The sequence below is a fragment of the Erithacus rubecula genome (genome assembly GCF_903797595.1).
Source record: "Erithacus rubecula genome assembly, chromosome: 3".
NCBI classification, from domain to species: Eukaryota; Metazoa; Chordata; class Aves; order Passeriformes; family Muscicapidae; genus Erithacus; species Erithacus rubecula.
The window spans coordinates 88,634,220-88,657,890 of NC_136689.1; the positions used below are offsets into that span (position 1 = coordinate 88,634,220).

Consider the following 23,671-nt stretch of genomic DNA (forward strand, 5'->3'; position numbering starts at 1 on the left):
CTCATAACATTATTCATAGACCTGATATGTCTCTCTAAAGAATATTTCTCAGCATTTTAAAAAGTTTGCAAATGAGAATACACTCTGGTCTTTATTGCTTACCCCTGTAAACTCTATGTCAGAAGAGACCTAGAAGGAAGGCAATAGCTACTCCCTTTCACTTCAAATTTCTATAATTTACAGAATTCCAGCACTAAGTCATTGACAGAAATTGTCATAATGCAGTTTGACTATATAAGACCAGAAATGTAATTTACAACAAGGGATAAAATGTTTGAGAGGTTTGCATTTCTTTAAGTTGATTGTAAGGACTTCATTTCTATGGCAAATTAAGGAGCAAATGTCCATGTACATTGCATTGTGTTACCTTGTTAAAGTTATCTGAAAGCTCTCATATCCAGCAATGTATGATGCTAGTCTGGTCAGACTCTGTTTTCCAGATCCACCCACACCTACCAACAATGCGTTTCCTTGTGGAGTACGAATAATCCGTGATATTTTAATCAAATGGATGATTGCATCCTGCGTATTGAGAGAAAAGGGGATTAAGAGATGCAAAAATTATGCATTGTATAATCAACTGCATGTCACCATCACTGCAGCAGGTCACCAAGGAACTACTCCCCAAGAGGTGTATGGCTTCTCTGGAGCCTATGCCAAAGCACTCAGTCCTGTACTCATCAAAATCAACAGGAGATTTTCCCCCTGACTTCAGTGGGCAGCAGGGCTAGCCCAACAGAAATGTCCTTGTGTCAAGCTCATATGACACAGTGTCATATGCACAGTTTGTCATCAGCAGAGTTGAGGGCATATGCCCCTCAGGGAACAGAAGGAAAAGCAGAACAGACTCCTCCAGCCTTTTAGCTGACCTATTTACAAGGTCTCTAAATAGACTGAAAAAAATTAAAACACAAGTGCAATATAGGAATTTCTTATTCAACTGCTGTAATTTTCTTGGGGCAAGAATTAATCTGAAATGTCCTAAAATTCCATCAAACCTATTCTATTCTATTCTATTCTATTCTATTCTATTCTATTCTATTCTATTCTATTCTATTCTATTCTATTCTATTCTATTCTATTCTATTCTATTCTAGTTGAGGAAAGCATTGTGCATCAAGACCTCTGACAAAGAGGTGACTTCCAGGAAAGTAAGATGACATCCACAGTGTGCACTATATAAACAACCTAGTTGTTCTGAGCTACCTCCAAAATACTGTGATAGAAACATACAAGATCCATGTATTACTAAGTGCAAAGACCAGGCACTTTCTGTACTAATACAATTACAAGCAGTAATACCTTGAAAAATACTAAATCCATCTTTGATCCTCTGACAGTTTCATTGTATTGTTGCATGAACATCTGTAATCTTTCAGACAAATAATCCAAAGATGGGATAGGCTCATAAATTTTAGGAGCCTTCAACTCTGCATCATCAGGCTCATCTCCAGTAGTCTCTGGGACATCACGCAAGAAATCCACAAAGTATAATTCTGTGCATTTATCTCCAAACAGATTTTGACCATGCTCCTCAGAAACAATCTACAACACATTAAGGATTGCTTTAGTAATGAAATACATCATTGGCCTCTTTCTGTGGCAAATACTAAAACACTATTTGCTTACCTTCCTCATCATATCTTCAAACCAGTCTCTATCACTTTGGCTGATGAACCTGTCTGCAATAACACGTCTGCACTCATGCTGGAATAAGGCTACCAAAACACTGATGCTCTGGCAGACATCAGAAGTAACTGTAAGTATTCCTTGCCAAATACGACTGAGGTCTCGCAAATTGAAGATGTAATGAAATTTAGCTGGAGTTGGTAACATCTGCAAAATAATGTCCAAAATATTCAAACAACTGGTAAATGAAAATATTTTCTACTTAAGTGAAAGTGAATGTGGATATTTTTACAACTTCAATTTTGCATTAAAGCAGAAATATATGCTTGGCATTTAAGAGGCAACCGTAAAATGAAGAAATTACTGTAGCAACAACCAGCTCTTTAATTTCACACAGATTTAATTTGAGTTGCTTTGACTGTTTTGAGTCCCAGGAACGTGCACTGAAGGGTAGCCAAAACAGGTAAGTTAATGATGGCACTGAAGACCACAGTAAATACATCAGTATTGCCTATCCTGTTGTTTTGCTCCTGCATGTTTCTTCCAGATAATTTCTCTTATTCTCTTTTGACCTTTCCAAGAATATCTGAGGAAAGGTTCGTGAGGAAAAGGGAAAGTAGAAGAATAGAGTGGAAAAGAGAAAAGGCAAGGCAAAGGCAAAGGCAAAGCAAAGGCAAAGCAAGGCAAGTCAAATCAAGATTAGAGAAAATAGTATTTTGGAAAATATTTACAACCTACCAAAAGCTACATTTTCTCTAGGAATATAAGTTAATCAGTAGTAATAAGCATCAATTCTGTTGTATATATTTGTCAATAGTGACTAGTCAATAGTTTCACTAGAAGTTCCTCTGTTTCTCTGTGTAAACCAAGTATAGGTCAACAATGAGTTGTTTGTGAAATTCTGAACTACCCTTTCTGGACAAGAATTCAACAAATTCCTATCTTTCAACCACTATCCTCCACTTTTCTCAGAAGAAGAACAAATTTCACATACATTTCTGTGCTGTAGCTTTGTTCTATTCTCATTTTATTCTATACCTAATATTTTTTTGTCTCTTTCAAAGCAAAATTTGCCCAGAATTACAGTCAAATGTTTTTAACAGCCTGTTTGAAATGGAAAAAGTAAATATTTATAAATTACTATATAAAATAACAGATTTTATTTGTTTTTAACTGATTCCGTCTCTGCCGAATTTGCCTTCTTTCCTGAAATTAAAATCTTTAAAGGTTCTCAAAATCCCAATCAGCTTTACAGAAGATTCATGTCTAATTTTTAACTTCTGGGTTCTTTTGCTCTCAGCATTTTCTCAACTGGAAGATCTATCAATCTTCCTATCAGCTATGCTTACTATATTATACGTATATAATGTGATGCTTATATCAGCTACAGAAGACACTGCATGTGATTAGGATTTCCATCAGTAACTTGGTGCTGAGAGCAGCCAATTCAGAACAGAGGTATCAGCCAGCAGTTACACCCATAGGTCACAGCTTCACAAAATGAACTACAAATGCACACAACAGTACAAAAGGCCAGGGTTAGATGTTTCAAGGGCTTAAGAGATGTAATTTTACCTTTGCTTTTATCATTTGCCAAACCTTTCGACTTGTAGATACTAATGCTGAAGCCAGTTTACATACTTCTGCGGGGAAGTGTCGTTGTTCACAGAAATAGCCTTCAGCTATAGTTTGAAATATCTTATCAATAGAGGAAGTAGAAGGCAGTGTGCAGTTGAAGATGGTGAAGTGGCGTTTCAGGCGCTGTGGGATGTCGTTCCGACCTGCTCCAGGGTGAATCATAGCAGCTACAAACTGGATGTCAACCACATTCGTGAATTCCCCTGGCTTCTCCAAACTGTAGAAACCTTTCTGTTCCATCAGCTGCCTTACAATCTCATTGGTGATCTAAATATAGCCAAAATTAAAAAAAAAAAAAAAAAAGGAATGGAGGAGTTAAGTCTTTCAAGGTTGTCAACATGCAATGTGGCAACCAAGCACTCAGATGCAGTGCACTGGCTGCATGTAAACTGCACATTCTAAGTAGTTGAGGATATGAAGTCAGACATTTAACTGGATTTGCATAATTTCAACCTAAGAAAAGACAGCAATTAAGAAAAGACTTTCCATTTTCAATCCAAACTATATCTTCAGATTGACACAGGCACTTAGATAGCAACAAAGAATGGTTAATTTAGTATAATGTCTACACGTCCATTTGCACAGAGGCACTGAGTACACACCTATACTGGAAGCAGAGAAATTGCTTTTTCTCAGCACAGTGGTTTTTTTAAAATTTAAGTCATATTTTCAGAGTATACGTCTATAAGTATTCTTTCACCAATACCTCAAGACAGCTTGCTAGTCTTTATTGTCAACTGTGATCATAGAATTGCTTCGGCTGGAAAGGACCTTTTTATCATTGAGTCCAACCATTAAACTCGTACTGCTAAATCCACCACTAAGCTATGTCTCCAGGTGCCACATCTATATCTATCTTAAATACCTCCAGGGATGATGACTCCATCACTTCTTTGGGCAATCTCTTCCAGGGCTCAACATTTTGGTGAAGAAATTTTTTTCCTAATATCCCATCTAAATCTCCCCTGATACAACTTGAAGCCATTTCCCCTTGTCCTGTCAACACTGAGCTCACTACAAGTTCCTTTCAGGTAATTACAGAGAGCAGTAAGATCTCCTCTGAGCCTTCTTTACTCAAGGTTCAACAACCCCAGTTTCTTCATAAGTCTTTAGACTCACCACCAGCTTAGACTTCACATAATAGTAATTGCAATTTATAATCAAGAGCAGATCAATGAAAAATCTCTGAATGTGTCTTGGATTTGCACACTTCCTTTCCCAAACTGGTTTTCAGGACCGCTAGTTTGGAAATTCTACTAGCTTTGTACACAACAAAACCAAAAGACTTAAATACTGCACCAAGTGGCTTGACACTGACCTTGATCTTTTGGGACTGATAGCTTATTAGCCATGACAAAAACTGGCTTGGGGAAATTGTTTTTAGTAAACATATTTGTTGTAATTTATGATATCTCTTTTTTTCTAGCCTGTCCTATTTTTTCAACCCACAGATCATTATTTCCATCAGCATCAATGGTAAGAGCACAACTCCCAAATGTTAATATTTTCCTTTTACCTGATCACCCCATTCATTAACCAGAGGCATGTTGATGTCATCAATAAAGACAGTCATTTTCTTCCCAGCTGGAGGACCGTGAGTAGCACCCATTCTTTTGCCTATGTAACTTTCTATGCTCCTTTGGAACATATGTGGCAGAGTTGCAGAGGAAAAGTTCAGGCATTTGGTCAAGTGAACATCGGGGTCATACTTGCTTGTGTAATTCTGCAAAATAAACCACTTTTAAAAACGCATCAAGAACTCCAGGTGAATTAAGACAAAAGGAGACAGATGCTCAGCAGCCCTGAAAAATCTCACTCCTGTTATTAACTTCAACATCTCCAAACACAGGTTATTTAAGATAAATACCACCTGCAACTTGAAATTCAAACAAACTCAGTTAATGTTTTGCATAAAATTTTTAAGTATTAAAATTTATAAGCTCTTAATAGCCTTCATTACGTATTACAACAAGTAGATGCATGCCAACTCAAGATGTAAATAAAGTTTGCATTAGCAATTGTTAGGGTTTTCCTAAATTTAAGTTGTTAGTGATGATCAGTTACAGCAGACTGCAAGGAAAAAGAGAAAAAACAAATCCATTTTCATGGACACTACAAAACAAAAACTCTTAAAACAAAAGCAGTGTAAAGGAATGGCAGTGTAAAATTAAATCCAGCCACATCACACTTACTGATAGCTATTCACTCTTAAGGAAGAAAGCATTGAATTTTATGAATAGGTACAATTCCCACAGCTGCTGAGGATATCCCAAAGCAACAAAGTTTCGCTTTTCATATTTAGTGAGGTTTTATAACAAAAGTATGCAACCCTGGAGTCACACCAAGGGATAGAGAGGGAGAGAGAGAGAGAGAAGAAATAGGAAATATTTTATTCAGGAAAACTCTTGGAGCTTAGAAATGGCACTTAAAGTCCATATTTCCAAGATAACTTCTATTTAAAGATTTGATTCTTCTGCAATGATGACAAAGTTGAATATCATTTAAATTCTTATCTGTATGAGGGTTGACTAGAAGTGTTCCTATTTTGGCATCTCCGAAAAATAAAACTATTTCATTGCTGATTAAATGCTCTAAGAACTCCAGTGAGACACACACTCTGTGAGACAACAGAAAGGAAGATACAGCTAGAACTCTTAAAAATATTTTGATGAATGTTGTTAATTTTTTTGATACAGTGATAGCAAGTTTAAGAAAAGGTACCCTTCAGAAATAGTCTTTTTTCAAACCTCACATAAACGATGACCCACACGTGCAAAATGCTGCCTGGAGTTGAGAGAAAAGTGCAAAAAAAAAGAGAAAATCAGGCCTGCAGACACCAAAGTGAGAGCAGAAAGAAGAGCAGGAGGTGCTCCAGCACAGATTCCCCTGCAGCCTGTGATGCAGACCATGGTGAAGCAGGCTGTCCCTCTGCATTCCATGGTGGTTCACAGTGGAACAGAGATCAACCTACAGCCCATGGAGGGCCTACACTGCAACAGCTGGATGGCCAAAGGAGGGTGTATTCCCATGGGAAACCCATGCTGGAGCTCCTGGAAGGACCTGCAGACCCGTGGAAAGAGAAGCCCACGCTGGAGCAGGTTTGCTGGCAAAACCTGTGACCCCATGAAGAACCCATGGAGAACTGCAGCCCTGGTAAGAACTGTACCCCATGTGGGAGGAGGGAGCGACATGAGGAGGGAGGAGAGGCAGAGTGGAGTTGTTATGGACTGACCACAACCCCCATTTCTCATCCCTCTGCACTGCTGGCCAGAGAGGACATAGAAGAATCAGGGATGAAGGACTGAAGGTGAGCCTGAGAAGAAGAGAGGGGTGGGAAGAAGGTGTTGCCAGTACTTGTTTTTCACCTTCTAATTCTAATTTTAATTAGAGATAAATTTAAAAAGTGTTCCCCAAGTCAAATGTTTTTCCCATGGCAGTAATTGGTGAGTTGAGGATCTCCCTGGCTTTACCTCAACCACTGTTCTGTTGAGGAGGGGGAGGCAAACAACATTTGGGTAAGGGACTTGCAGCTGGCTAAGGCCAAGAAACTGCAACTATGAATTCTCAGCCATTCAAAATACACATTTGTGTTTTATTCATTATGGCATTATGGGAGAATGTTTGCATGGCAACAGTAATAGTGCACAGCACAGAAATGAGAACTATCTTCAAAAAATGAGAGGGTATTGAATAGGATTATTTTTGTTAGTTAAACTGTCAGAGAATTTTCAAGTGTCCTTTACCAGTTTAATATTACCTTTTATTTTTTTTTTCAATTTGTGAATTAATAGTAGAGAGAATAAAGGTCTTAACATTCAATTTTAAGTTCTTTATTTTGAGTCATACTGATGCTTTACTCAACACTAAGGATTATTCACATTAATTAATATTACTACCTGAGGTGTTCTACATTAAGACTTTTTTACCTTCTCATGAAGTCAAATGTTTATATCTGAAAATTTCCACAAGGTGTAGTAAAACAAAGTTCTACAGAAGATGAAAGCAGAAGGGGAACAGTTGTGAAGGCAGTTAACACTCGCTCCTAACCTCACATGAGATCAAATATCTGCTGGCATTCTGCTCCCTTGTGTAAGGAACATACTCTGCTCTATAGCATAGACTCAGTGTAAGCAACTCCCAAGAATCAGTTCCAATTATTTTTAGGGACAGGAATGGCAGCTGAAGGCTGGAGGTTGCCAGGATCTGGACAAATTCCAGTATGCGGAATATCAAGACCACCGCCCGGACCCCGCCTCTTCACTCTGCTAAAATAGTTCCCCAGCTGGTGCCAGGAACAGAAGCTGACATTACACCGGCATGCCTGTTGGCATCGACAGCTACGCTGAAAAAATAGCATTAATGGCTGCTGGCACGGGTACAACTCACTCCTCACCAGGGCTCAGAGAGCACATGGCCGGGCCACACAAAATGCTTCCAGATTTTAAGAAAGCCAAAGGTCACTTTAGGCCAGTGTTTTACAGCTATTTTCCATTTCAAGACCTCTGCAAATCCTCCAGTGGAGGTACAGAAGACTCTACAAGCAATTCAGCTGTCCCAACAGTAGATGAGTTTTGTTTAGCTAACTCTCATTGATCAAAGAATCCACACATTCTCTGAAAAACACAGAAACCCTGCTGAAAAACATTATGTTTCAATTTTTTAAAATAAGAGATGCCAAGGATGGTATGTCATCCTGGGTTTGTTCATCCTTTTGATTATTGACTTTTCTATATTAAGTTATTAATTTTCTTTTGTGTCATATGATTAACCTGCACCATTTTATAGTACAGAAAGCATGTATCTGTTAATTTAATAGCAAACCTGTCATTTCCTTCTAGAGAAAGAACATGTCATTTTCAGTGAAGAAATTGAGAGAGCAGACAATAAACAGTAAATTTACCCTCTGAAAACCACCCTTACTAAAGAAGCAAGTTCTTTTTCTCTCTTCTGTTTGGCTTTTGAAGAAAGGCTGTGCAACAGGGCTGTACAAAAGATCAGTTCACACATGGCACCAGTGACAAAGCACCGGAAAATAAAAAATCCTCCAAGAATCAACATTTCCTTAGCAAAATCTTCTGTTAGACTACTCAAAAGAGAAGAAAGCATATGAAGGAGGGTTTCTCATCTGACCTTGTGGCCACAGTTAGCAAAGTTCAAAAGAAACCTTTATACTAAAGTGTAGAGACGTGGGGTTTTTTGCTTGTAGTCCATGTGAGTACTGGCAAAATGCCTCAGTAGGAATGCTGGTATGTACTCTGAAGAAAAATCAAACTATCCTTAACTTCAACTCAACATTTGTGCCAATATCAATTATTGCAATGTTATCATACTAATATATTACATACGTTTTTCTGTTCCACCTACCTTAATCATAACAGTTTTTGCTGTCCCTTGTTCCCCAATTAGCAAAACAGCTTTTCCTTGCCTCATGATAGTGTGCATTAGAAAGTCCGTTCGGACACTGTCTATGTTTGGAACTAGAATGGAAGTATATTCTGGAACTGAATCTTTAGGATAAATATATTCAGGCACCTGCATAAGAAAGACATGCAAAAAGTTTGAAAATTCCTACCTGCCCACACAATCACTTTGCATTAGAAGACAAAATCAAATGTACTTTATAAATTTACATCATCAAAACTTTTCTTCCTGAAAGCGAAGTATTCTTTTGTAATCAATCTTGTCATGCTTTTCTAAAAGGCTGTTAGACTAACAGGATATTTTCATTCCTCCAGTGCCTGATAAAAGCTTTTCCTTGCTGGAATTTCTTAAGGAGTAGGGTGATAGACAGTATACAAAGTTAAGATCACTTCTGTTTCACTTCCAAAGCTATTTCAAATGCACGTTTCTATTCTTTGACAAAGATATTTATGGGGAAAGGAAAATATAATTTTAAAAAAAAGGAAGCTCTTGAGAATTTCATAGGGTTAATCTTCCTAACCAAATTACGTAGGGTTGGAAATAAAATGTCTCTCACCAAATACATCTTGTGTACCATTAAGAAAGCTTGGCGTGCTGCAGCTTTTACGAACCTTCTTTGACCAGTGCTCCCACTGGCCACAGGAATTGATTCCAAAATCAAACATGGTTTCCTCTCCATGCACAGCTGGAAGCTCTTTCACTGCAGAGTGCTTCCGTAGGAAGAGCTCCATTTTCAGCTTGTCATCTGGCTCCAGAAGGGCCCCAGCTGACCACATCAGAGCGAAAACAAACCAGCGAGCAATATGCTCCTCACTGAGCTGCTTCTCGTCTCGGCCAGACAGCAAACCCTGCAAAGTGGATGCAATACAGAACCACTGCCCTCCTAGAACAAATCACAGAAGCAGAGAGAGAAAAACAGATGCCATATCTACCTGTAGGAGGTCAATAGCTTGCTTGATGTACATACATTCTAAAATCGACATTTTTGGTGTCACAGCAGAGAAAACAAAATCCATCATGTCCTGGGAAGAAAAAAAAAAACATTATTTAAAGATTCTCTTTACCAGTTTCAATGGTATGATTTATTCTTAGACAAGATCAATTCCTTATTTTCAAATACATTCTAAACTTTATTTCCAAACAACAATTTTCCCCATTTGTGGGCTTATAAATATTCAGACATTCACCATGATTTTTTTCTAACAATAGCATATTAGAAAAATAACTTTGATGTACCAGAGTCAGCAGAGCTACTTGCATGAGCTCCACAGAGTAATTTCCTGAAGAGCAATTTGAAGAATGCTTTTCAGTTACTTCAGGGACCTGCCTGCCATTTGTGCTCTCCACTGGAGATTTTAATTTACACTGATATTTTTGTAGTAGGAAGATAAAAGCTCTGATGATACATACATATATAATGCACAAGCTTACCACTACAGATTTCTGTCTGCCTGATCTGTTCTGACTGCACTATACTGTATCAGTCCCTCTTGAAACCAATACTCTCATTTTCCAGTAGAATTCTGGGAAGATCCAAAAAGAATTTTTGAATTTATTTTAATGGAAGTTGGACTTTCCCCAGGTTTCTTCATAGTGATGGTTACCATGTCTGCCTTTGCCAAGTGTTTTGGAACAACTTGAGCAAATCTCCAAATTGATCTAAAGTCATCTCTGAGATTTGAAGTGCAAAATTTTAGAATATCAATTGCCATCCAATAATGTAAATTATAAACTACCTCCCCTTTCATTCAACAATCTGTAATATAATACTCTCCCTATGAGTTCTATTTGCCCTCTTAATCTTTGGAAATCAACACTAGCCACTCATTCTGGGAAGTGAAAGTACAACGGGGGTACTATGGGAGATAGTAATTTTGGAGGAATTCCATTTATAGTTGTCATGTCCTGTCAGGGAGTAAGCTACAACAACAAAAACATCCAATTGCCCAAAGACATAAAAAATTTACTTAGATACTTTTAAAAAGTCACGGAGCTGTTTACCCACATGCTCACCAGGTGTGTTTCACTTTTTGGTTTAATTTTTGCCACTGAAGTTCTCTAAGTGCCCTATGCTGATATTCATTGTCACAGAGAATTAATCAGTATTTTTACCTGCCCTCCTGAGGTCCATCCCACTAGAATACCAGGTAAAATACACACAACAAAAATATATATTGGGATCAAAAACTCAGACACCTTAATCTAGAGTAGGGCTTATGGATCAGTGGCCTAAGAAGACAATCTGAGTGTGGGCATACACAGTATCATGGAATAGGTAGGCTTGCAAGGGACCTTAGAGGTCATGTACTTCCTTCAACTCACCATGGCCATGGATACCTCCCACTCTATCAGGTGGCTTCTTTTGTTATTTCCTGCTGACTAGCAAAAGTGCTCCCATCTCTGTGTGCTGCCTTTTTGTGGCTTTCCTTCAATAATGTCTGGTGCACCCCCAGTGGTACCTAGGGTGCTCAGCTGAGGAACTGAGGGTGTTTAGGGTGCCACAGGGGAATGCCCACAAGCACTGTGGGAAATTAAAATCTAAGACTTTTGGAATTTGGAGCTAAATCTCTCTGAGATTCAGCTTCTTCATCTGTAAAATAGAATAGATGTCTCGCAGGGCAGTGTAAATTGTTTAATAATTGATTTGAAACACACAGAATAAAGATATTTCATGCGTCAAAGTATTCTGTACTATCAAGAGCCCAATTTTCACCAGGACTAGTTTTATGGTACTTATGATTCCAATGAGGTGTCTGTAGTTTATAAAGGGTTTTCTTTTTCTTTGTTTATGTGGGGAAAAATCAGTTTCATATATGCTAGTATTTTATTACTACTAGATTTCTAAAACAATACATGGCTGAAAAAAGGATGTAGGATTAACACAGAAATTTTGTACAGAGTACAATCACTGTAGAATTCACTGGACTACAGAACACTCTTCAGGACAGAAAGTTGGTGACATTTTCAAAGGGTTTAGACAAGCTAAAGAACAACTCAGTAATAGAAAGTTATTAATACTTGTAATATTAATTTTAACATCAGCATTTAAATATTAAAGGTAAGAAACTCCTTGGATTATATATTCAACTCTATGCTCCAGGCACAGTAGCATAGCAGCCCTTACATAAATTGGATTAGTGTGAGATTTAATGTGGAGGAAGAAAATTAGTCACATCTGAAAATTAAGTTGCTACTACTTTTTTTTTTTCATTTAAACAAAATACGGACATGATGAAACTTATGTTATTCACATAACATCCATCACTGATTTGAGCTTCACACTTTGCAGACAATCTCAATGACACCACTCAGGTAACTATTTTAATTATTTCAGTTATTTGAAACTGTCTCAGATAATTATTTCCATCAGCTAAGCAATTCTGTTGCTTACAGGTAGCAGCATCATTCACAGACCAAGAGCTGGCAGTGAAGAAGTTCTAAATTTAAGAGGGACTTTTTATAGGGATGGGAGTTTATTTGAAATTACTCCAAAGCAGGAAATGCTGCTGAGAAGAAAGCCTTGGGAAAGGGAGGGGGAAAGGCCAACCCCTCAAACACTGTTCTAGAAAAATCCCATGGAAATAGAAAGGACTCTAAGATCATTTTGGTTTTGAACTATTTGTCTTGCATATTTTGATTTTGATTTTTTTATGCATAAAAAATTGGTGACTTACAGTGCCATTCATAGTACACATGAAAAGAATAAATACATACTTTCCACTGATTCAAAACTACTATTCTCTGCTCTTTCCTCCTCCATTACTGCTACCTGGTGCACCTTAATTAACAATTACTTTATCCAACACGAAGACTTTCAGAGACAAATACTATTAAGATTAGCGTAAATAATGAGAGTCTTTTGTAAGCAAAATGGAATTATTATAGCTTTTGTCTTACATCTACTTTGTGGAGTTTAGATTAAATTCAGAAACTCTCTATATGTCTACTTAAGACTGAGTCTCCTTGGTTACTGTATTTCCATCTATACACTAATCTTCACGTTCTTTGAAAAATCAGATCTTTGTAAGATATTTATATTAATGGTTTTCTTAATACTAGCATTAAATTCACCAAGGTCTACATCTAGAGCTTGACTACCAATGTTGATGAATCATTTCAAAATTTTCCTTTTGAAGTTTATCCTTTTTTTTAATGTGGCAGAGAATAATAACTATAAAAAGAGCCATGTGAACACAAAAGTAGTGTTACTCTCATCTGCAAAATCACTTTTATTGACTCTATTATCTGAGAAGCAAAGACAGCACATTAAAAGTGAAAGAAAACTGCCAGCATGACAGCTTTCATTTACATTTTGATAGTTCTAAATGCCGCCTTCAGCATTGAACTAACTTCATATTTCACTGCATTTTCATTTCTTAATCTAATAAAATACATATTTTTCTGGACTTTATTACTATTGCTTCAGGCTTGGGCATTTTAAGTGTTGTTATGTTTTCAGAGCAAGTTGTAACATAAAATATAAATAGAATTGTGGCAAAGAAACAGTAGATTGACCCACATATACATTACTTTGGGAGTATATTTTAAAACTCATTATCAGAATTGTTTCTCTTGCTGCTGCAGTAAATACTATGTCATATCATTATGTTTTGAAGGTAGAACAAAATGAATAGCTTGTTAAACATTAGTTTTAAAGTAAATGTGCACTGAAATAAAAAGTAGAATGTTAGAAGACATTTATTAACATTCAGGACATTCTAAGTATTCCTATATCAATCATTGCTTTTATCATGATCTATATAAAGCTTTCTGAAATGTCACTCAAAGTTCATTAAAAACTGAATTTTTAAAATGCAAGAGCAATGCAAAATATTAAAGGAGAAACCCCTGTGAAATCCAATATCAATTACATGAGTAAACAGGCAGGAGCAAGCTGATAGAAAACCAAGGTATGATGGAAATTCCACTTTTTTCACAGATATCAAGCAAATCAGAAGATAACAACACTAAAAGGTTGCAAAAACATAAATATTTCTTTAAAAACATTCAAAAGCAGACATAATATTCCAGTGTGATTGAATAAGTACACTACTGAGATTATGTTTTTCTACCCACTATCAAGTCCAACTATTCATAATATTGCTGGAACCTTTCTAATGATTCAGTAAGGTAAGGCAAAGCAGAGGAGGAAAAACATTCAGGATCCCTCCTGTGGATCTACTATTTGAACACAATTTAGTCAGAAAATATATCAGAGATGCAGTTTCAAAAATTTCCATTGGAACTGAAACATGGATAATAAAATCAGAAGAGACAACTATAGTCAGAACTTCAGAACTACAGTCAGAGCTTCAGAGCAGCAGAGAGCACAGAACTACCCTGGATTTATTTGAATTATAGAATCTCTTTCTAAAAATAAGTAATGGATCAAATGCATTCCTGCTGCACCAGAGTAAACCTAACTCGATTTCTTTCTAAATTTACTTCTTTGTATTTAAAACAAAATAAGTTTACCTACTTCCTTTGTGTATCCTAACAAGAACTAAAATTGCAGTATTAAAGTGGCAAATAAAGAATTTTGCCAACATGCAGTATAAAATAACCAGAAATTTAACAATTCATTGCCAACTATCATATGCAGACAAAACAAAACATTCAGATTATTCATCTGTTATAGCTTCAGTCATTTATTAATGATAGAGAAAACTTTCTCTCCCTTTTTAATCCTTCATCTGTAGTTTATTATATAAACAAAGAAATGTAAAAAATTGAAAGAGCACTTAGGAATAAGCAATGCCTGATTTTAAAAAAGAATAAAAAATAATTTCTTTTTGCTGAAGTAGTTAATTAAGTACCTGAAATACAGCATTAAAGCAATTCCATAGGACATTGGAGTATGTAACTGGCAGTGTCTGCAGCCAAGCCCTTAGAATAGGCTTCCAGTCTAACACAGAAGAACTCATGAAGACCATCCCATTACGAGAAACTGTTGCAGGGGAAGCATTGTCAATGTTGTGAGGCTCAAAAATAATTTTGCAATTGGGGGACATTGGAATGCGATCTCCATTGGCCAAAGTAAGGGTCTTATTATCATCCAGAACAGAGTTCAGATTTTCAATCCAAATTGCATCAACAGGTCCATCCAAAACTATCCAGATATGCTCACTCTAAAAAAGAATGGAGAGACACACACATTCAACTTTACCTACACTGACGAAAAATAGACATTTATGTAATATCAGAAAATGAACTCTTATATATAAGTAATGTCATAATTTGGTGTTCAGCAAACAAAAAAAAAAACAAAACAAAACAAAAAAAAACCCAAACAAACTAATTTTGTAATTTGCTCAGTGATTTTTTCTTTTGTTATCTTAGTATGTCACACTAAAAGGATATTAAGAAACAGCAACAAAAATTTATTTGTGCAGTACTGAGCAGAAAGTTGTATCTTTCTTCTACAAAAGTACATCAGCCAACCAGCATTCACCAAGATGGATGAAAACATTTCCCATTAACTGTAATCTTAGACACAGGCACAAAGTCAGTCTCTGTGGGATGTCACCCAAATATTTCATGTAAGGTGTCCCATTTTCCAAGCCAGAACTGCGTGGCTGTTCAGTAGATGTGAGTGTAATTATGATTCTGTGAAACATGATCTGCAGGTTTGATAAGAGAATTGGGAAATGCCTACATCTGTTTCTTACCAAAGCCTTACATTCTGATATAACTAGTGAAATAAAGTGGCAATGACTTAAAACCAGACATGAGAAAATTTACTTTTCTGTCCTCACATCAAAACATGAACACACATTGGTCTTGTGTTTGGACTGCTTACAGAAGGAAGCAAACCACTTAAAATCTTTTCCAGTACTGGAACCTCAAATGCTTGGTAAGTCTATTGCTATCTGGGAAATATATATATATGTATATATATATATATAAAATTCTGACTCCTGTGCACATTGAGCTCATCAGACATAAAACAAAATTAACACTGCATATTCCCATTTGATTTTATAATGGAAGACCTTTCAGATAAATGACAGGTAATGACACCTTATGGAAACAGTATTAAATGTCTGCCATGATACAACATCCATTACCTTCTTTGCCTTTAAAGTTTTTCTCCATAATGTAGAGAAAATACCATCTGTCCAGTCATTTGTAGCAACATCAAGGGTACCAAACATCTGGGAAGCTGTGATTGCCTTTGGGTTCATTCTCATCTCTTTATGAGGAGCACCACAATCTGTCATTGCTTTCATCAAAATATTAATGCACTTTGTCTTTCCTGCACCAGTTGGACCTAGAGTCATCATACCTTAAAACAATATAAACACGGTTTAAAATGAAATGTCAATGTCGTGCTACCATTTAATGGTTCATTGCATCAACGATCCTTGTTTTATTTTTATCAAAAGCCAATACAAAAGGATGCTTCTCACTCCACTTAATGTTGATGGAAACAGAATTTGAAACTATTATTTAAAGGTCTCTATAAATGTCTCTCAATTATGATAGGCAAGCCTATGTGGGTCTGTATCCTCCCTCAGGCAATTCTTTTCTTTTTTCTAATGGGACAATACAACTGTCTTTTGATGTTCTCATGCAATGACATTGACATGAATGGTGTCAAAGAAAACCAGAAATTTCTAAATATATCTAGCTGGAATGAGTATCTTGCAGTGATATACAAAATTGAGTGCATCTTTCTGATGTAAAAGTAACAAAAAATCCCATGCTGGCATTTTAATAGATCTTTCTTTCATGAAACCAGTTAGGAGCAACCACACTTAATTCATCGGTGTATACATGTTACCTAAGAAAAATAAATCATGTCTTCAATAATAAATTTAGCCTACTGTTGATCTTCTTTAGTTATGTTTTCTAAATCACCTACTCAATAGGCCCAGAATCTGTCCAAAACCAGATGGGACATTCAAATTGAGACTTCTAAAGTCATTTAAGGGACTTAGAAAAGTCCTATTAGCCCTAAAGGCAACTGGACAACAAAATCCTTAGTTGGCTTTGAAAACTTCTTCAAAAAAGGTATGGAACATTTACAAACTCAAATAGTAAATCTAATCCAGTGCCATCCAGACCATGTGACACTTCCTCTAAAACTAAAGGGATCTGGATGTTTCCTGAAACAATCTGAGGACTCAGAAAATCACTTACTCATGCCATATGTTCCATATGGGGAAATCTAATACAAACTCTTCAGTGTTAACTAAATGGCTTTTCTGCTTGTTTCAGTGATATTTCAACCAAAATTGTAATGCCAAACAGATTTCAGGATCCATGCACTAAATCTCTGTGTGTGTGTGTGTTTGTGTGTGTGTGCGTTTGTTTATAAAAGAACTTCAAGTGCACATATGACCATATTTCTCCTCATTATTTGAAATCCCATGCTGGCCTCTCTATAAATTCAAGTTCATGAGTAGGACAAGTGGAAGTCAGGAAAACACAATCTTTTTAGTAGTGCAGTACTTTTGTCATAGAAAATCAAAAACTTTTGGCCCGAGTATCCAACTCAATCCAACTCAACAATTCAGACAATTGGAACTGCATAATCGCCTGGGAATAGTAGGGATGTGTGGTGAGAAGAGGCATCTAAGCAGAATGTCATGGTGGATCCTGAAGATTTTTGAGGTATAGAGGAACTGTAGTGTCTCACTAACCAAGCAGCTTCTTTTAAAAAGAAACACATTTAATCATTACTGAAAATATTAAAACTTCCACAGTTCCTATATAGAAATAGCTGTTATGGAACACTGCATCCAAAAATCTGGATGTAAATTAGTAAATCTGCACAGCACTAACCAGTTCTTCAGTCTAACCAACAATCTGAATCAAAAGTTTGAGGCATTAGGGACTCAGACTGCGGTATGTGAATGAGTATTTCCTTTTGCTTATTTCATTAGTTTAAGCTGGCTATTCTTTTATTATGACAAGAAAAGGGAGAATAAGAAGGATGATATCTTTATAAATCATTGGTGCTTTGGTCACATTTCCTTTATAGTTTCCCTTTATTATACAAAAAAATCAATAGAGGTTAGGGGGATGGGGAATATTTCAAAACAGGGGCAATTTTTTTCCACTGAGCTATGAATAGTAAACCTGGATTCACTATTGTTTTTTATACCCTTCCCAGGACAGGATAAACTTTACTCAATGGCTTTTTCTGCACTGTAAAAATGCATTTTCATGGAATCAAAGAATGATTGAAGTTGGAAGGGACCTCTGGAGTCCATCTTGTCTAACTCCCCTCATTCAGCAGGAGGAAAGCTTATTTCTCCTCAGTATAAATGGCAAAAATCGATCACAAAGAAAATACTTGGAATTATATCACATGCATGGTAGAATCTATCCTAATAAAGGCTTGAGAAATTATTTTTTGTAATCTTTTCAACATTAGAATCTCACAGCAACATTAAACTCGAGCTTCATGACTGAACTTTGTCTAAGGGCAACAATTGTTTTCAGATTACTGAACAAAATTGCTGTTTCTGGATTTGAATGAATATATTTTAGCTTGTTCTATAGAAATTTCCATCACCAAAGGTCGCACTCATATTCCCCATAAAAATGCAATACAACAAAGGATTGCACACTAAAAAAAATGTCATAACAGCTTCCTAAGCAAAATACCCACATGGGCATTAATAATGGCATCTGCTCATTTTTTTAAAACATTCTTCATGAAATTAATCTGCATTCTAGTGGCAGATAATATAATGTAGTCTCAAATACAATGCAGTCTCAAAGCCTCATCTAGCATGCTAACCATGTCGGACTCGTTGAGTTTCGTACAGCTGAATAACTTTAAGTATCCATGGTGGATGATTAATAAGCCCTGCTTCCTCTGTCTGCTTTTGGATGGCTGACTGTAGTTCAGGATACCCAGATTTATCCAGGGTAATTCCAGGGAATAGGTCATTAATGAGACTCATAAATAAAGGTTCATCTTCATCCACCTGTCAAGGATAAAGTAGGGGGAAACACATTATTTATTTATCAAAATTATTATTACAGTTGTAAACAATCTTCAAGATAAGCCATTTAAAAGATGGCTTTGAAAAATCTTATCTCTTCCAAAGTAAATATTATAATTATCCATCAGTTTTATGAAGTGAGTTTCATACAATGAAATCACAAGTAGTAATTTCTAAATTAAATACTTTAGGCTGATAAAAATTTAAACAACTTAATACAGTTTTCTTCAATGTATACACACACATATTTCTTCATTTGTTACATATGTCAGCAAGATTTATTCCAATCATATTTTGCCTTAGAATTTTAATGATTTTTTCTTTCTGTAAATCACTGAAGGGTTGCTATAGGTTTGAACATAGGTACCAATGTGCTGGCTGAATAGATTAACATCAGGAACAATTGGTTCCATCACAAAACTGGTTCCCAAGGTAAATATGCAGAGTCTAGACATGCTATAACCTTTTAATTACAGTAATAAAAGGAAAGGTGAATACTTTAAATACTGTTATCGAAAGATGTTACACTATACAAGCTGTTATTAGCTGCTTCCAATTACCACTCATTGCAATTCTTATGTTCTGAAAAGGCAACAGATTCCCAAGAAATGTATAAATTGAAATTCTGAATTAAGAAGGATTTTTGGTGACATTATTAATAGTTAATACAATGCATTCTTCCTTTCTCTCCTTAGGGTAAAAAGAATTAAAATCAAAAGCCAATTAGGGAACCAGGTAGATCCCCCAGGATCTCATGGTATTTTCAGAGATTTTTTCAGCTAAAGCTTATGATGTGTTTTCCTCTCGTTAAAAGACAAATCTGTATTCTGATTCTCAACTCACTTATAAATCATGTTAAAAACTGCAAAATAATGAATCCAACTGGTGAAGAAAAATAGCCTTTCAAAGTGGTTAATAAAGACCCTTAAAAATGGAAACAAAATACTCTGTTGGGGAAAGTCACCAGTGTTGCAGTACCAGTTTGGAGAGGTTCATGTCCCGCAGAACTCTCATCACAACAGTTTTCTCTGGCTCTTGGGGATTAGATCTTTTCACTGCTCCAAGTGTTCTTAAAACAGACAGGATGTTTCTAAGCCCAAAGTCATAGTGAACCTTGAAATAAAGCATAAACAAAATTAGAAGTATATAGGTCAAGTAAATCAAAACAAAAATCAAGAGAGGACTGAAAATTAGATCCCTAAGTAAGTGTTATGGAACTTCTCAATATGATTAAATTCACAGCTCTTCATCTTTTCAAATAGATTTCCAGTTCCATTGTTATCAAATCCTGAAGATATTTTCTAGTTTTGTATGTCCATATCAGGAAGTGTACTTTCTGGTGATACAGAGCTCACCCCTATTTCCCAGACTGACAAATTGTAACAATATACTGTATAAATCCCAGAATTTTCAGCAAGAAATAATTTTTTTATTAGGTTTGCAGGTGATACCAAGCTGGTGAACTAGATCACAACTAGAGTTAAAAATTGCCAAGAAAAATTCTATACATTATCTGTGTGTGAAGCAATTAAATAAAGCAAGTGCAAAATAATAAAGATGGCAATAACCAACTGCACAAATAAAGAATAACAACTTCATTGAGTTGAGAAGCAAATCAGGTGCACAAAGCTTTGCAGAAAAATATCTGACATTGGATTGATGTCACAGGCCCTCCAATGACTTATCTGCAATGCTAGTGGACAATAAAAATACACATGTAAATTTTTAAGGACAATTGAAAATATATTTCCATTGTAGTTGACATTTCTATACTGTGACCAAAAGTTGGACTCCACATTTAAAGATGAACTCTACAGAAGAGAAATTTGAAAAATAAAAAAAGCCATCAGTTGACTAGAAAACATACAGTATCAGGAAAAAGTAATACAAAATCTACTGTAAAAGTAAGAAAAGTGAATACATTGGATGAGTGATGATAAAAGTCTTCAACATGCAAAAGATACCTGGAAATAGAAAGACAGGAGGAAAAGAAAGGAAAAGAAGCAATGCGCTTAAACTACAGCAAGGTACATTCAAATTAATTTTCAGAAGAAAATACTGTGACCATAACAAAAATTAAACTTTGGATCATGTTGCCTTGGAAACTGCAACCTATCCATCAATAGAAAATGTGAAGAACAATGACAAACATTAATAGCAAATTATTTAATTAAGAATTTTTTTTCCTCCAGAAAAGTAGGTGGATGATTCCTCAAGGCTCTGCCCTGCCTCATTTTCTATTATGCAATCAGGTGCAAAGTCGTTACCAGTTGAAAAAGTTAGGTATGAATACATAGCCATGTATTGCCATGAAATCTCATTTGCAGATGGAAACATTAACACAAAAAGGTTAACAACTTCATGTGACATTGAGGAACTCAGATGTCACCTGACTTCATCATCATTTAGTAAATGGCATGTGCTAGTGAAATTCCCAGAATCATGACAAGGACTGGTATATTTATTTTTCTCCATGTTTGATGACCATCATGGACATACTGGAATGAGTTCAGCAAATGATGACTTCATGAGAGGAAGAGAGGCAATCTCAAAGTCTTCAACAGGGGAAATGGCAGTGGTTTGCATAATGAAAAGATTCTCCACAATAAGAGTGGTTAAACACAGAAGTGGTACCCAGAGAGGACAAATACCTCCATCCTTGGAGATATTCAAAACTCAAAAAGTGCCTGAGCAACCTGCTCTAATATGCTGAGCAAGAAGTTGGACAAGGTGACCTCTGGAGGTTGCTTCCAACTTACACAGGTCTGAGATTCTATAGAAGTGATGACTTTGTTAAATATGAAGGAATACTTTCATACCTACCAGAAAATTTAAAATTAGCTTAGATTACTTTTAAAGACTGAATTCATGGTGCATTCCAACTGATCTATGTGATGGATGGTTCAAGGTGACCATCCTGTATTTACCTTAATCTGTTTTCTAGCTTTACAACTGCTTCGCTTTTTGGGCACGGCACAGAATTTACTGGCAAATGTAGATTATGAGTTATTTTTTACTACATCTTTTAGCAGCAATCTTTAAAGACTGTGCCTGAGCAAAACGGACTGCAGCAGTATAGCTGATGCTCTTGAAAGAAAGAATTAAAAATTTGAAAAGAAGTCTCTGCACTAGAAGCAAAATTTGCTCCACATGGAAAAGAAATATCAGCTCCATATGAAAGCACCTTAAAGAGATGCTTCTCAAAAAGGGATTATCACCTCTTTGCTTTCAAGCTTTGTTTTTCTTTTCTTTTTATTTTCAGTTTCTTTCAGGTTTTTCTTTTCAGTTTCTGTTTTTCCTAAGCTGTATGAGGTTTTGTGGAAGGAGGTTCTAGGGAAGAAGTCCTGTAGCAAAGGCAAATAATTCACCTTTGGGGCTCTGTAGGAATAACTCTTTCACAGGCTTGTGGACACATTGAGCCTCCTACATTTGCTAAGGACTATTCTTTTACTTTACCATTTATTGTTTCTATTTACTGAAGGAGATGACAGTGAGATAGGGTGCCTTTGGCTACTTGTGAGCCAGAGTTCCTCCTTCTACAGAGTCTTCATTTGTGTGTGTAAAATGTCTGGAGAACTTCATATATTTCTTCCACCACATTCCTTTTAGATTTTCTGCAAGGTAAGTTCAGCTAGTGAATGCTTGTTTGCTTTATTTTCTTCTGTTGATATATTGTATTTGCTGAAAACAGGCAATGTTCTGCCATTTCCTACTGCACTGGTTCTTTCTGTGACCCTGATCTTTCCAGTCAACTGCCTAGAAAACCTAGCATTACTTAACTTGGAATTTCAAACTTACCATTAAAAATTTGAATAAATAAATTCCACTAGAAAGAAAGATTAATACGAATTACAGACTCACAGAATGGTTTGAATTGGAAGTGACCTTAAAGACTGTCTAGTTCCAACCCCCTGCCATGGGCAGGAACACCTTCCATTAGACCAGGTTACTCAGAGTCTCACCCAACCTGGCCTGGGACACTTCCAGAGATGGGGAGTCCAGAAACTCACCGAGCAACCCTTTCCAGTGTCTCACTACTCTTTACAATCAAGAATTTCTTCCTAATGTCTAATCAAATATGCCTCCAAGAAATACTGTCTGTAATTTATAATTTTAGTTTTCTGACTACACAGAAGCAATTTATGTCCTACTGTTTCTGCACTATTAGAAATATGTTCAATTAATGAGACTCCCATATCTAATCTGATGAACTCATTAGATCTCTCTCTATATGATCACATATTGCATTAGATGTACTCCCCAACCTACAACAAACTTCACAAGGAACTTCACTACGTGTTTAAAATTATTTCATTACTACTACAATAACAACACATTTTCTAGTGAGGAAATGGTGAAGCAACTGAGAAGCAGAAGATCCAGTCTGTGGTGGACAAGAGAGACATCAAGAATGGTTGAACATTGTGGAAAGTGACCCTTCTGAAGTGTATGTGTACAGATAAAGACAGCTGATGAGAATAACATCCTGGCAGAAGCATTCACAGTAGAAAGAGGGGCTCATTTGAAGTGCCTGCTCGCTAAGGCATGCAGCATGATAACAAAACGGGAAAATCACAGCTCTGTATGCAGGTACAAGGTTACAGACAACTAGGAAATCTGGGGGCATGGATACAGGTTCTTTAGGAAGGACAAGACAGGATAAAGAGATGGGAAATTGTCCTTTAAAGTGACTTTCTATTAGGATGGCTAATGAGCCAGTTGAGAGAATCTGTGCTAGAATTGGAGGACTTAACAACATTGTGGCAGTTGTCTGCTGCAAACATCCTGATAAGGAAGAAGCTGACGAATCTTTATTTCAACAATTGGAATTAGCCTCATCTTTGCAAGGCCTGATCCTTATGGGTGGCTTGACACACCCCAATATCTGCTGGAAGGGTAACACCCTCACAAAGTGGTGACTAGACAAGGTGGTCAGACACTTCAACAGCTTGACCAAAGAGGCTGTGCAGTGTTTATCCTTGGAGATATTCAAAGCTTATCTAGACAAGTTGCTGAGTCACCTG

General features: G+C 36.3%; 1 protein-coding gene across 1 annotated transcript in view; it reads right to left on the reverse strand.

Annotated features, from left to right (window-relative positions):
• Window positions 1-23,671, reverse strand: part of LOC306799897 (dynein axonemal heavy chain 5-like) — a 144,296-nt gene that overhangs the window by 66,492 nt on the left and 54,133 nt on the right. The window contains exons 41-52 of the mRNA XM_079301529.1: window positions 19,626-19,760; window positions 18,440-18,629; window positions 15,756-15,973; window positions 14,505-14,816; window positions 9,621-9,710; window positions 9,300-9,536; window positions 8,632-8,799; window positions 4,784-4,990; window positions 3,205-3,534; window positions 1,630-1,836; window positions 1,303-1,545; window positions 368-522 (exon numbers count right to left, since the gene is read on the reverse strand). Of these exons, the coding sequence (XP_079157655.1) occupies window positions 368-522; window positions 1,303-1,545; window positions 1,630-1,836; window positions 3,205-3,534; window positions 4,784-4,990; window positions 8,632-8,799; window positions 9,300-9,536; window positions 9,621-9,710; window positions 14,505-14,816; window positions 15,756-15,973; window positions 18,440-18,629; window positions 19,626-19,760 (2,492 nt within the window). The remainder of the gene's footprint in view (window positions 1-367; window positions 523-1,302; window positions 1,546-1,629; window positions 1,837-3,204; window positions 3,535-4,783; window positions 4,991-8,631; window positions 8,800-9,299; window positions 9,537-9,620; window positions 9,711-14,504; window positions 14,817-15,755; window positions 15,974-18,439; window positions 18,630-19,625; window positions 19,761-23,671) is intronic.